Below are 16,014 nucleotides of genomic sequence, written 5' to 3'. Positions count from 1 at the left end.
AAATGTGGTGCTGTCACTGAGGCATACGGAGTAGAGTTCATGTCTAGAACATGCAATGGCCTTATGTCAAGGGGAATTAGACAGAGTCCTTTGCCTTGTTGCTTCGGCCACCATATTCCTGTGGGCTGCTATTTACAAGAAGAAAAAACTTAATTTTCCATGGAAAAACTTGCTAGATTCACACCTACCTCTTTAGGAACACTTAAAGCCAGAAAATAGAATAATGTTTACAGAATTCTCAGAAAAAGAAAATGTAAACCAAGAAGTTGTGGCCTAGACAAGGTGCTCTTCAATTATAAAGGCAGTTGGAGGTCTTGAACTTTCAAATTTAGGCAATAAAATCTTTCTGAGTTTTTCTTAAAATCAACCAATCAACAAAAAAAAAGAGTTAAAAATATACATACAGAAAGAGGTTAAGTAAATCTGGACTAGTTTGTGCCAAATAAAACACATTTATATTGTAAAAGTCTCCACATACTTCACTGATACTGATGGAACGTACATATAAAGTTTATAATAAAATGTTACATGAAGAGATGCCCAAAAACACAATGTTTAAATCAAATGAATGGAGTTATTAATGTGATACTCTCGTCACCAACATTTCTGATGTAATGCGATGTAAATGTATGCTTTATATACTTATTGTACCTCTTCACTGCCTGATGATTTGGCAACAACCTAACTGAAAATCCCCGAGTTGGCATGTGAGCCACTGGCCGACTGTCCTGAAAGCACTGTATTGAAGTTCATGCAGATATTAGTCATAGGAACATCACAATGATGACCACAGCAAAGAGAAATACTTGTTGTCATAGGCAGAAAGAGGGAGGGGAAAAAGAGAAGATGGAAAAGATGGCGAAAAAACTGTCCACATGGAATATATAGCACCATCCATTGTGGTAATCTTTCTATTTCTATGCCTAGCTATTATCTCTGGATAAATGACAAGGCAGCACGTTCTAATCCAGTTTGTTGCGATGAGCTGCCACAGAAATGATTTACTATACTCTACTACAACATGACTTTAAATCCCCCTCCTCAAATATAAATTTGAAAAATCACCCGTAATAGCTCCGCTGACGTTGGCCTTTCCTGAGGTATTTTCTGCAAGCAGTAATCAACAAATCTCCGAAAGGAGTCTGTCCTATACGTGCAAATACACAGAAAGAAAATAAAATCAGTGTCTGTGGAATACATTAAGTACTTAAAATAATTCTCATTCAAGGGAAAGTTTTACATTTTAAGATATTTTTAATAAAATATATGGAATATTAGGAGAAGTGAATCATTCTCAAGTTTATGGTATCTAGAAATTAATATTTGGATAACGAAGTGGAGAGTTTCAAGTTAGTCAACACATAAGCATATCTTAACATATAAGCAAGGTCAAATCATAATTTATGTCAGAAAATGAAAAGCATTATTATTTTTATATATAATAGTTTTATACACATTTTTCTTTCCAAAGAGAACAACCCTCCTACGTCTCAAGCCTATATTCTTCACGGCCAGTTGGTAACTTCTCCATCACCCACCACGTATAAGCAGGTAGTAAAATTTGAAGCGTAAGGGAAGAGAACATAGAAACATGGTTTCTGGATGAAAAAAAACTTCCTTCTTTTGAGAATTCTGTGCTGTCCACTCTTGTTTAAAATTGCCCTTCTTCTGTAACTTTTGTGGCCCAAATAGTTATCAAAATGTTATAATTTTCTGTAAGGAACGATAGGTCTTCTGAATAGATAGTGCCTGTTCTCTGTCAACATTCTTAAATATACATACAATAAAAGAAATGACAACTGGAAAAACAATGACATCAGGGAAGGTACTTTATCTCTGCCAAGAAGTGATAAGAGCTGAGATGATCAATACAAGACTGTCAGGATTTAAGAGACGAGACTTATTAGGAAGATAGCAGGGCATGTTCCCTGTAGAATTTCAGTTCCTACACACACATTAAGAACACAGTACAAGTGACAGTGAGGGCAGAAATAAATAAAAATGTGTGTGTGTGCATAGCCAGTTCACGCCTATAAAGCACCACTGTCACTTACTATAACATACAATGAAGGAATGTATGGTTTCTAGGTTAGATATTTAAAATGTGATTCAATGAAAGGGCCAAATACATACGGTGATTCCCTTAGAGATTTAAAATGAGAGTGGAGTCTTACCATTCATTAGACTGCAGCGTTGGGGAGTCATTCTGGGCAATGTGGTATAAGGCACTCATTGCGTTCATGTTGAAAAGGGGGGGCTTCCGTTCCGCTGAAGGAAAAGAAACACGATAAAGCAGTTCTTGAAAGAAATCAGGCAGAGAAATAAGGATCTGTGAGCAAAGCTTTGCCGCTAAATCAATGGCTCGTTACTGTCATCATGCCACATAATCTACTTATTTTAATCTCTAAGGTCAGCCCAGTATAGCCATTCAGAAGAAGCTGCTGGTCATCTTAACGTACATTGGCAAAGCTCCTAACAGATCCATTTCAAAAGACTCAAAGAAAAAAAAAATTTTTTTTTTTCACCTATCTTCAAATGCTGGTCTTTGCTTGTGTTCCCACAATAGGTATGAACATCTTTGTGTGTATGTGTTTTAATGTAAACATATGTATTCATTGAAAAAAATCCATAAGGCACAGAAAAATAGAATGAGAAAAATTATTATAGAATGGAACGTCTTCAACATGACTAACATAGAAAGGGAGATAGAGTAATTCAATTCAATAAACACTGTCTGAAGGCTCCTCCAGGCCAAATGAATGGTACAGGTGGTAGTGGAGGGGAAAGGAGTGGGGGGGAGGATAAATCACAATCAAGGCTTGGTACAGCCCCTTTTAAAGAGAAACTCAGTGAAATTAGGTATTTCTTAATAGATTTATTCCATTCCAGCCAATCATGGTCTCTTTTTTGGAATTTCTATAGCTCTATTTTAGTATACTGCTTATTTGGCATGTGCTCTTCTATTCCACTTACATAAATATACACTCTTTTCTCTCAAAAGAAATCATTAGCTCTGTGAGTAAGATCTTACAATTCTAATACTCTTATGCTTTTATTCCTCAGGAAATATATAAGATGTTATTCACATGTTAAGTGCATGATTTGTTGACCAAAGGAAAGAAACAAGGTTCTAGTTCTGAGTACAGTTAATTTTATATTATTTACTAGTTATTAATGCCCTAGAAGATAAATCACTATCTCATTCTACCACTACCACACTTATCCTAATGGATTCTTTACACAGTCCCACCTTGTAATTCATAATCTAATTCTCAGGTTTTATCAAACATCTTGGTTTTCAAGCACTTTTAAAATGGTGAATTTGGCTTATTCTATGAAGTAATACAAAAGACATTTTCACTCTCAGAAGGATGAACTTGTGAAAAGCCAGGGTGAGAAAACAAAAGAAAACAAAAACCCCCCAAAACTTGGAACGAACCATTTTAAGAGTAGTGAACTTTAAGTCACTGCCAGTATCCCAGCAGAAGATAACTATGGTTCTTCATCCATGATGCTTTGGAAGGGCCTCTTAGTCTCGACTAAACATTCTCTGATACTTTTAAAATGTACAGTCTACCATTCTATAAATAGTTTTTATTAGCCTCTCAACAGAATGCTATATACTCATGAAATATCTACCAGTATTATAGGGGCATGGACTGTTCACAAGTGGAAATTTGAAAGTTGTAGTGTGGAAAAATGGATTTATATCTGTTTCAAATGCAGAAGAGTTCCAGATTAGGGTCAGGTAGGTTTGTTTGTTTGTTTGTTTATTTATTTATTTATTATTTTGCAGGAGGTACACTCTGGAGAGTTTCTAGAGGTTGGCCTTCTGACAACTTCAAGTATTTGAAGCCCATGCGGAACTAGGAACTCATCATGTCACCATCAATGGTTTCCCATTATTCTTAGAACAAAGTCCAGATATTAAACATAGCCTATTTGTTTTTATTAACATGACCCTGGCGACCTCTAGCATTTTGTTCTGAGAAGCAACGCATCCTCCCCCCCTTCTCAAGTCATCTTTTGCTTCACTGAGAGAACCAACTTCAGAGCCTTTCACACATACTGCTTCCTCTGTCTGGACTCCCCTCTCACTTTCATTCCCTAAACTTTATCTGGTTAATTCTTGCCAACCTTTCAGGTTTCACCTGAAATATAATTGCATTTTTGCATTCATTTCATAAATATTTATTTAAGGCTTATTATATGCTTATTAAACACTTCCTTAGGGAAGCCTTCTCTGACTTCTCAGACTAGGTCCTATTAGATTTTGTCACTGCAAATTATGTTTTTCCTTTCTACTACCTACCGCAACATAATTATTTGTGTAATTCTTTACATAGTGTGTGTCCTCTTTGCTAAACCTCATGAGGGCAAGGACAATGCCTATTATGTTCATCTTTGCATTCCCACTGCTGAGCATAGCACCTGGTATGTATTTTTGGTGGTCCAATAACTGTAAAATAAATGAAGGTAAGGCAAATTAAGGCAAAGAGGAAACTCTGTCAACAAACAATCTAGCGTAGCAAGAAATCACAAAAATGACTGAGAAGTGACTAAGTCTTGGGGCTTACATCAGATTCTATGTGATGGCTTCATTCCCTGCCAGAAGGATAGGAACCCTCTCACTTATTGGCAAAAGGTATAAAATTCAAGCTGCTCAGAAGAACACTGAATTGCAAAGGAGAAACAACCAGGAAGGGGGACTAAAGAAAGAAGAGAACGGGAATTTGGAAAAAGGATGAAGGAACAAAAAGCAACAGCAAAACCCGATTCAGTAGTGACAAGAAGGGCGGTAGCTCGGATCTGAAGCAGGAATGGTGAGGCTGTAAGTAGCCAACACTCTGCTGTGAACAAGACGACAAGCAGCCACACGATGGTAGAATAGCTGTAGTAGAGAAGCACGTGACTGAAGGTGTTCTGAACAGCACATGGCTCTATGGTCTGAGAAGCATTTGCTAACTATTAATTTCAGACGGCCTCAGCTACATAAATCCTCTGAGCCATGGTGACAGCACTCATTGCTAAGCCAGCATACCATAGAGCAAGGGTTGGGAAACTATGGCCTGTGGGCCAAATTCACCTAGAAGTCTGTTTTTATCAAGTTTTATTGAATTACAGCCACGTTTATTTATTAACATATTGTCTATGGCTGTTTTCATGCTATCACAGCAGAGCTGAATAGTTATGAGAGAATCTATGGCCTGCAAAGCCCAAAACACTTATTATGTGGTGCTTTACAGAAAGTTTGTCAACCCTTCCTGCAGAATACAGTCTGCATACAATCTTCCACAGAAGCAGCAAAATAGGAACTAAGAGTGATTTGAAGCCACCTTGAGATATGTAATTCAGATTTTCTCAAAAGAAAGGAAAAAGGTGGGAGCATTAAAAAGCCGAATTCAAATTAAAAGGAATAAAGGAATTTCTAGTTAAAGACAATGACCAAGTGTTTGTGGCAACAGATTTCTTATGAACAAATGTGGCTTAAAACCATAATAATTAGCGATAACAATAATTAGTACCATGTACTGAATTCGTACTACAGGTCAGGCACTCACCACGCAGGATTCTGAGACTAGTTCGGCAAGAAGAGCGTTATTATTCCAAGCATTATTTCCGAACTAAAGAAACTGAGGTGCAGCTGGCCTAAATAATGAAACTAAGGTACATGATAAGTGGCTAAATTGGGATTTCAACCCATCTTGTAAGAATCCAAAAAATGTGTTCTTTTCACTAGGTCTCAACAACCCTGTGCATCTTTGATAGCTTGTACTGTTATTTTTTTTAAAAAGGGGGGCACCTGGCAGGCTTGGTCAGTAGAATGTGTGACTTTTGATTTCAGGGTGGTGAGTTTGAGCCCCACATTGGGTGTGGAGATTACTAAAACAATAAACTTAAATAAATAAATAAACTTAAAAAAAAAAAGAAAAAAGAAAAATCATTAGGAGTTTTAAGAAGAGTAAATATACCTAGCCTCTTCCTAACAGCCATCACAACATCACAACATTCATTTGTTATCAACAATGAGTGGGTAATGTGGGAGATGAAAATTCCAGGCAAAAAACCTACACGACGGCGACTTTTATGTTTTTGTGTGTTTGTGATTTTTTTTTTTTCCTGGAGAGTTTATTTCTGAGCACAATAAATTCCCTGACAATGCTAATGGACCATTTGCCAGCTTCTATCATGACCTTTGCAGGTGAACTAAGTGTTGTAGATTAAACAAATGAACATCATATTAACTTCTCTTGAAATAATCTTGGAAAATAAAATATTTGCTGACTGGACAATTTCAGTGTCCAAAGATTTCAGAGGATTCATGCATTTAATTAGTTCTTTCAGTGGAAAATTAATTTAGCAAAAGATAATTTGTGGAACAGGCTTCACCACTCAGGAACTATAGAGCTTGATCCAGGAAAGAATGACAGTGCCAGTAACATTATCATCTTCCTCCTTTGTGATGTTACCTTAGCAATTTAAATTACAGATTAGGGAGCTTTTAAAAAAATATACAGTATTATGGAAGAAATGTCATAAGGAAAGGGGATAACACTATCCACAACTTTCAAGGTAATTTTGACATTAAAAGTACAATTTAAAGTATATCAAACATATAGAAAACTTAGAAAAATCATTGTTTAGGGCTTTATATGCAGTAGGTTATTCGTTTTTCATGTAAAAAAATACCCTTCTTTTATATGTCCATTTACAAGATTAATGCTAGGGAGATAGAGATATAAAGAAAAGCTGTCAGGGACGCCTGGGTAGCACAGTTGTTAAAGCATCTGCCTTCGGCTCAGGGAGTGATCCCGGTGTGCCGGGATCGAGTCCCACATCGGGCTCCTCTGCTATGAGCCTGCTTCTTCCTCTCCCACTCCCCCTGCTGTGTTCCCTCTCTCGCTGGCTGTCTCTCTGTCACATAAATAAATAAAATCTTTAAAAAAAAAAAAAAAGAAAAGCTGTCAAAAAGTTGTATGGTCTATTGCATTAGCAATATAATACATTCTGAATAATTCTTGATAAGTGAAATGTCCTTGGTAACAATTTTACTTAATGAATATTAACTGAGCATATACTACATCTTTCTCTGAACCTAAGATGCCAGTGACTTTAAAACGTACCACTACTAAGATGCACCACTATTTTATGTATAATTGGAGAAAAATGCTGTCAATTATAATTATAAAATGCTGTTGCCTGTAAAATACCCCCCAGTTTGAAAGAGATGTTAAAATGTAAATTAACATTTTAGATGAAATATGATATGTATCAGGATTGTGTTGTTAATGGCTAACATTTACTATGTAGGGATTATAATAATAACCACTTTAAATCCATATTTTCATTTAATCCAGACAATCCAATCCTGGTAAGGTAGGGATTCTTACTATGCAAATTTCATGGAGAGTTCAAATAATTTGACGAAAGTCACACAACCAAGAAATGGCAGAGCTGTAATTAGAATTCAAGTTTGACCATAGAGTCTATGTTTGTAAGTATAATTCAATAGTATCATCTGTCAATTTGCAGGAATAGCCATTGTGGAGGATAAGACAATTCAGGAGATGGCTATTTTGTTCTTTAATTCAGTAAATCATTATATAAAAGACAATCTAAGCTAGGCTGATACAGAGACCATGTTTTCATACATACTTTAATTCATTTTTATGAAAAATAAAACAAAAAATTAAGCATATACCAGGGCCTCTCTCAATAGAGGAAGTTCTAAAAGTATCTCTTGGGATAAGTACCTATTTCACCCAGTGTGAATCGTTATTTGAAACTTCAGTCATTACTGTATCTACACAGTACAAGTGATGTGATGGTGATCTTGAATCATCATAAAAAGGTACATGTTGTTTGCTCTATTTAAGAACATTGGAAAGGGTAGAATCCACGTTACATTTAGAAAGATTATGGTAAGAAAAAAACTTGTTAAAACAATGGGTGGATACTAATAAGCCATAAAGTTCAACTTGGGTAGTACGTCCTTTTAAATTTTCTTAACAGATGAGCTGCTGCTATGGTATCAGTGTTATAATTTTGGTTCATTTTAGAATATAAATGACAGGGGGCACCTGGGTGGCTCAGTTGTTAAGCATCTCTCAGGGCGTGATCCCAGGGTCCTGGGATCGAGCCCTGCATTGGGTTCCCTGCTCCACTGGGAACCTGCTTCTTCCTCTCCCACTCCCCTGCTTGTGTTCCCTCTCTCACTGTGTCTCTCTCTCTGTCAAATAAATAAATAAAATCTTAAAAAAAAAGAATATAAATGACAAAAATTGGAATAATCCTACATACAAATGCAATTAACTGTTATTGAGCCTTTGTTCTGTGCCAGGCATTATGTTAAACACTTTACATATGTTATCTTATTGAAGTCTGACAATATCTAGGGTATACGTATTGTTATTTTACTTAAGTGAGAAAACTGAGGATCAAGCAAGCTGAGAAAGTTGTCCAAACTCTCAGAGTCAGGATGAACATGTTACACAACTCTGAAAGGTGTCATTCACATGCTAGACTATGTGGATGCCTGCTGGTGTTAGTGCAGCCATTTGGGGTGGTACTGCTAGCTAAGTGTTGGTAAAGCCAAAATTCAAATCCAGGGTGTCTAATTTTAAAATGTATTCCAAGTTGCTAACTCTATGCTAGGCAGAGGGCGGGTTTTTTTTTTTTTTTAAACCATAGGTATGTACATTTATTTCTCATTTTTAAAAGTCAAATTCTTTGGGGTGCCTGGGTGGCTCAGTTGGTTAAGCATCTGACTCTTGGTTTCAGATGGGGATATGATCTCAGGGTCATGGGATCAAGCCCCACGACAGGTTCCGTGCTGGGCGCGGTTTCTGCTTGAAATCCTCTGCCTCTCCCTCTCCCTTTGCCCTTTCCCCCCCTCAAGTAAATAAAATCTTTTTAGAAAATTAAATTCTTAAATATTTCATATGTAAAAATTTACAGATTATGATACCTACCATTTAATCAGTATTTTGCCATATTTGTTTCAGAACTTTTTTCTTCTAAAAAACATAATAGACATAACTTTATTCTTCTTCCTCTCTCCAGAGAATGTTCTATGTTGAAATTACATCTTTTACATCTATGTTCTTATGCTTTAAAAAATACATATGCGTATATACTCATATATATACTAACATACACAGACTCATTAACAATATGAAGAAGTGTTTATAAAACTTTCATAATTGGCATCATACTGTACCTTTACTTTTATAACTTTCTTTGTTCATTAAATTTTCAATGTTATGATTTTTTTAAATTTAAATTTAATGTTAAATTAGTTAACCTACAGTACAATATGGGTTTCTGGAGTAGAATTCAGTGATTCATCACTTACATGTAACACCCAGTACTCATCACAAAAAGTACCCTCCTTAAACTTCTTCATCCATCTATTCCATCTACCCTCCTTCCTCCATCAGCAATCAGTTTGTTTTCTATCATTAAGAGTCTCTTATGATTTATATCCCTTTCTCCCTTTTTTCTGCCCCCCTTCCCATATGTTCATCTGTTTTCTTAAATTCTGCATGATTGAGATCATACGGTATTTGTCTTTCTCTGACTTATTTCACTTAGCATAATACTCTCTAGCTCCATCCACATTATTGCAAATGGCAAGATTTCATTCTTTTTGATGGCTGAGTAACATTCCATTGTATATATACCACATTAGTCAATGGACGTTTGGGCTCTCTCCATAGTTTGGTTATTGTTGATAATGCTGCTATAAACATTGGGGTGCACGTACCCCTTTGAATCTGTATTTTCATATCCTTTGGGTAAATACCTAGTACTGCAATTGCTGGGTCATAGGGCAGTTCTATTTTTAACTTTTGGAGGAACCTCCACACTATTTTCCAGAGTGGCTGTACTATTGGTGGAAGTTTGCATTCCCACCAACAGTGCAAGAGGGTTCTCCTTTTTCCACAGCCTCACCAACACCTATTGTTTCTTGTGTTAATTTTAGCCATTCTGATAGGTCTGAGGTGGTATCTCATGGTGGTTTTGATCTGTACTTCCCTGATGATGAGTGATGTTGAACATCTTCTCATGTGTCTGTTATTCATCTGGATGTCTTCTTTGGAAAAATGCCTGTTCATGTCTTCTGCCCATTTCTTGATTGGATTGTTCGTTCTTTGGGTGTTGAGTTTGATAAGCTCTTTATAGATTTTGGATACTAACACTTTATCTGATGTCATTTGCAAATATCTTCCCCCTTTCTGTAGCTGCCTTTTAGTTTTGTTGATTGTTTCCTTCACAGTGCAGAAGCTTTTTATTTTGATGAAGCCCCAGAGTTCATTTTTGTTTTTGTTTCCCTTGCCTCCAGCAACGTGTCTAGTAAGAAGTTGCTACAGCGGAGGTCATAGAGGTTTCTGCTTGTGTTCTCTTCTAGGATTTTGATGGTTTCCTGTCTCACAGTTAGATCTTTCATCCATTTTGAACTTATTTTTGTGTATGGTGTAAGAAAGTGGTCCAGTTTCTTTCTTTTGCATGTTGTCCAATTTTCCCAACACCACTTGTTGAAGAGACCGTCTTTTTTTCCACTGAATAGTCTTTCCTGCTTTCTTGAAGATTAGTTGACCATATAGTTGTGGGTCCAATTCTGGATTCTCTATTCTGTTCCACTGATGTGTGTCTATTTTTGTGCCAGTACCATACTGTCTTGATGACTACAGCTTTGTAATATAGCTTGAAATCTGGAATTGCAATGCCTCCAGTTTTTTCTTTTTCAGGATTGATTTGGCTATTCGGGGTCTTTTGTGGTTCCATGCAAATTTTAGGATTGTTTGTTCTAGCTCTGTGACGAATGCTGGTGCTATTTTGATAGGGATTGCATTAAATGTGTAGATAGCTTTGGGTAGTATAGACATTTTAACAACGTTTGTTCTTCCAATCCTGAGCGTGGAAAGCTTTCACATTTCTTTGTATCCTCTTCAATTTCTTTCATAAGTGTTCTATAGTTTTCAGAGTACAGATCCTTTATCTCTTTAGTTAGGTTTATTTCTAGGTATCTTATTGTTTTTGGTGCAATTGCAAATGGGATCAATGCCTTGATTTCTTTTTCCCGTGCTTCATTATTGGTATATAGAAATGCAACAGATTTTTGCACATTGATTTCATATCCTGCAACTTTGCTGAATTCATGAATTAGTTTTAGCAATTTTTTGGTGGAGTCTTTCAGGTTTTCTACACAGAGTATCATGTCACCTGCAAATAGTGGAGGTTTGACTTCTTCCTTGCTGATTTGGATGCCTTTTATTTCTTTTTGTTGTCTGACTGCTGAGGCTAAGACTTCCAGTACTATGTTAAATAGTAGTGGTGAGAGTGGACATCCCTGTCTTGTTCCTGACTATATGAGAAAGGCTCTCAGTTCTTCCCCATTGAGGATGATATTAACTGTGGGTCTTCAGCACCTGGCCTTTATGATGTTGGGGTATGTTCCATCTATCCTTACTTTGTTGAGGGTTTTTAGTAAGAAAGGATGCCATATTTTGTCAAATGCTTTTTCTGCATCAATGTTATGATTTTTGAGATTTGTCCATGATGATACATGTAGATCCAGTTCATCCTTCACTGTGTTACAGTATTCTGTAATTAATTTATCCATTCCTCCTTGGATAAGAATTTAGGTTGTTTCAACCTTTTCTAGTTTCTACACATTTTCAGTGTATATGCATAAATATTTATTTAAGGAATATACTTAGAAGTGAAATTTCGGGTCACTGAGACTACTCATCAACTTTACTAGATGTTGCCAATTTACACTCCAAAGTTGTTATACTAGTTTATATTTCTGCCAATAGTGAATGAGTTCCTGTTTCCTTAGTAGTTTCCCAAAATTTATTTATTATCCTCAGACTTACGAACTTTTGCCAGTCTGATAAATGTGAAAAGGTTTTTGTTTGTTTTGTTTTTTAAAGTAGGCTCCATGCCCAGCATGGAACCCGACACAGGGTTTGAGCTCCTGACCCTGAGATCAAGATCTGAGCTGAGATCAAGAGTTGCTTAACTGACTGAGCCACCCAGGTGCCCCAATGTGAAAAGGTCTTAATTTGCATTTCCCTTATTACTAATGAGCCTGAGTATCTTTGAATGTTTGATGTCCATTTAGGTTTCTTTTTCAATGAACTTGTTGATTATATTCTTTGCCCATGCTTCTATTGGATGTTTGTCTTTTTATTTTTGATAAGAAACGTGGTAAATTATAAGAGGTCTTTAAAAATTCTGGGCCAATACTCTGTTGGTTAGATATGTTGGAACTACTTTCTATTAGCCTCTGGCTTGTCTTTTAATTTTTGTATTTTACATAGCTTTATATTTTAAAGTACTAAAAGTTATCATATTTGTCAATGCTTCCAAAATATTTTTAGAAAAGTTCTTCCCACACCCATAAAGGTATATACTCCTATAATAATAATAGTAACAATAATTACATTTATATAGTGCTTATTATATGGCATGCCATATTTTAAGTATTTCATATATATATATTTTTTTTGAGTACAGTTGACATAGGATGTTACACTAGTTTCAGGAGTACAACACAGTGATTCAACAACTCTATACATTCTGCTATGCTCACTGCAAGTGTAGCTACTATCTGTCACCATGCAATGCTACTGTAATACCATTGACTATATTCCCCATGCCTGTGACTTTTATTCCTGTGACTTAGTCATTCCATAACTGAAAGCCTATTATCTCCCACTCACCCTCACCCATTTTGCCCATCCCCCCTCCCCCGGGCAATCATCTGTTTGTTCATTGTATTTATGGGTCTGATTCTGCTATTTGTTTATTCATTTATTTGTTTTTTAGATTCCACATATAAGTGAAATCATACTGTATTTGTCTTTTTCTGTCTCACTAATTTCATGTAGCATAATACCCTCTAGGTCCACTCATGTTGTTACAAATGGCAAGATTTCATTCTTTTTTATGGCTGAGTAATACTTCTGTGTGTGTGTGTGTGTGTGTGTGTGTGTGTGTACCACATCTTCTTTATCCATTCACTTTTGGTGGGAATGTAAATTGGTACAGCGACTGTGAAAAACAGTATGGAGTCTCCTCAAAAAATTAAAAATAGAAAAGACCATATGATCCAAAAATTTTACTCCTGGGTATTTACCCAAAGAAAATGAAAACACTAATTCAAAAAGACATATGCACTCCCATGTTTATTGCAGCATTATTTACAATAGCCAAGATATGGAACCAGCCCAAGTATCCATCGATAAATATTTATATATATTATTCATTAATCTTCATAATAATAGCACCTACTTAGTAGCACTGTTATCTCTACTTTGCAGATGCAGAAACTGAGTCATAAGAGGGCTTCTCCTAAAAGTTTTAAAGTTTTGCTTTTTACTTTTGGGTATTTAACCATTCTGGAATTTTATTTTTTTATATGGCATAAGCTAGGATCCAGTTATAGTTTTTCTCATACAATTAACAAATTGCCTCATATTATTTATCAAATGGGCCAACCTTTTCCCACTGATTTGTAATGCTTTCCTGTCTTATACCAAAATCTGACTTACACATGAGTCCATTTTATAGTCTGTTCTATTGGATACTTCCCTACATCAATACTGTATTGATTTAATTATGATGGTATGGATTTTGGTACAGTGATTTTTCTTTTTTCTTTTTTTTTAAGATTTTATTTATTTATTTGACAGAGATAGAGACAGCCAGCGAGAGAGGGAACACAAGCAGGGGGAGTGGGAGAGAAGGCTCACAGCAGAGGAGCCTGATGTGGGACTCGATCCCATAACGCCGGGATCACGCCCTGAGCCGAAGGCAGACGCTTAACCGCTGTGCCACCCAGGCGCCCCGGTACAGTGATTTTTCTGTTCAACTTCTACTTTTTGAAAATTGTCTGGAGTAGTTTTGGCCTTCTGACTTTTAGGACTACCTTGTAAAGTTGTACATAGTATTGTTTGAAATGTACCATATGTCCTTTTTAAAGTATGCAAACATTTCTGCTGAGTGTCCCCCACCCATAACCAGTGTGAATAAATTAGATTAATTTCCTTTGCAGTGAAAGAGAGAATGATACAATTTTAGAATATAAAAAAGAGGGGCACCTCGGTGGCTCAGTTGGCTAAGCGTCTGCCTTCAGCTCAGGTCACGATCTCAGGGTCCTGGGATAGAGCCCTGCATCAGGCTCCCTGCTCAGCGGGGACTCTGCTTCTCCCTCTGCCCCTCCCCCTTCTCATGCTCTCTCTCTCTCTCACTCAAATAAATAAATAAAATCTTAAAAAAAAAAAAAGAATATAGAAAAGAAATCTACCCCCTCAATATCCTTTAACAGAGGACCAGTCAAAAAATTATGGTATATCTATAATACTGGAGGAGTAAGATGATGCCAGTAAAAAAAAAAAAAAAAAAAGAAAAAGAGGTCTAAGTTACTAATATAAAACAGATCTCTAAGATATTGTTAAGTGAAAAATCAATATACAGAACCACTTGTATATGTTAACTTGGGTGAGAAAAGAAATGTAATACATGTATATTCATATTTGTTTGTATATGTCTAAAGAAGCTCTGGAAGGATATATAAGAAATTATTAACAGTGGTGCCCTGTATGTACTGGCAGGGGTAGGAAAGGAAATGGGTAAATAGGGCCAGAGGTCTGAGAAGTTCTTTCACTTCATGTCTTTTTATATTTTTTGGTTTACAAACCATATGAATATTACTTACTTTTAAAAATTAAATATTAAATATTCTAACTCTCCTCCCCGAATTGTTTTTTAAAAAGTAGTATCTCCTTAAAGTTAAAAAAAAAGATGACGACAAGTCATCTATTTTTATCATATGTTTCTTTGTTCAAGGAAGGAGTCAGTGAAACAATTGGAAATGCAACACAAAGTATCCCAAGTTGCCTTTACAAGCCAAACATTTTAGGAAAAAGAAAACTATAGTCTGAGAATCAACCTGGAGCTCAGAAATTCTTACAGGATCAATCTGGATACCAGAGTAGGGGAAATTAACCCAAAAAACTAGATGAAGAAATTTTAAAAAACCGATTAAAAAACTAAATGTATTTATATAAATTTTAAATAAATATCTAGATAAAGGCAGTGTTGGAGCTGGCTCTCAGTGGCTTTGGAACGTCAACTGTGCATCCAACTCCACAGTAATCCTATCCGCCTCACCACCTGAGAATCATTGGTTAAATCTGCTAGTATAGCCCTGGATAAAGGTGACTTTAGGATACATTAAAGTTCAAAATACACAACCAGAGAATCCAGAATCGGCGGTATGTTAGATAATTTTATGTAAATGCAACAATGTTTGGGGAACAACTTTAAAGCAGAGGGCATCTTCTAACAAGAATGGGTCAAATACAGTTTTTACAGTCAGATCTTGGATAAGCCTACTATTACCTTTTCAGATTTCCCTTATACACATTGAAATTAAATTACTACTGGGAATAAAGGACATAAGTTATCATTCATGATATGGAGAATGGATGCTTTTCAACTTACTATTGTGTATTCTCACATTTGTTATTTGCTATATCTGCTCGGACTCTTTTAAATTAATAACTTGAAAACCTAGCAAAGAAAGTAATCTTCTGATGTTATATAAAAGCATAGAAAAAAATATAATATATTCACACTGCCTGGCCCACATATAGCAGTGACCCATTAAATAACAGCAGGATGAATGAATTAACAATCATAGTCAGGAGTGATTCTCAAAAGTACAATAAAAACAACACTTTCACTCACCCAATTCAATACACGTGATTCCAAGTGACCAAATATCAACTTTCCCATCATACTGTCCTTCATCCATAGCTAAGATCACCTCTGGAGCCATCCTGCCAAACGTAATGTACAACATTCGAGTTGCAAATTAAAAACAAAGTTCATCTAATGAAGTGATTTGGTAAAATAGCTGTTTAGGTACAGTGTGAAATTTTGTCTGATAAAGATATTATTTCTTTACACAAGTCATTTGGAAAAACACTGTTCAAAATA

At 35.9% G+C, this 16,014-nt stretch overlaps 1 protein-coding gene across 5 annotated transcripts in view; it reads right to left on the bottom strand.

Moving 5' to 3' along the window:
* TAOK3 (TAO kinase 3) overlaps positions 1–16,014 on the bottom strand; it is a 175,153-nt gene that overhangs the window by 51,736 nt on the left and 107,403 nt on the right. For all 5 annotated transcript variants that reach the window (XM_040619864.1, XM_040619866.1, XM_040619865.1 and 2 more), the window contains 3 exons: positions 15,763–15,854; positions 2,175–2,268; positions 1,066–1,147 (listed from right to left, as the gene is read on the bottom strand). In XM_040619864.1, the coding sequence (XP_040475798.1) occupies positions 1,066–1,147; positions 2,175–2,268; positions 15,763–15,854 (268 nt within the window). The remainder of the gene's footprint in view (positions 1–1,065; positions 1,148–2,174; positions 2,269–15,762; positions 15,855–16,014) is intronic.

Source organism: Ursus maritimus, unplaced genomic scaffold (assembly GCF_017311325.1).
Source record: "Ursus maritimus isolate PB19 unplaced genomic scaffold, ASM1731132v1 scaffold_33, whole genome shotgun sequence".
Taxonomy (NCBI): domain Eukaryota; kingdom Metazoa; phylum Chordata; class Mammalia; order Carnivora; family Ursidae; genus Ursus; species Ursus maritimus.
Note: the sequence above shows the minus strand (reverse complement) of the source record. Positions and strands in the feature narration are given on the sequence as shown.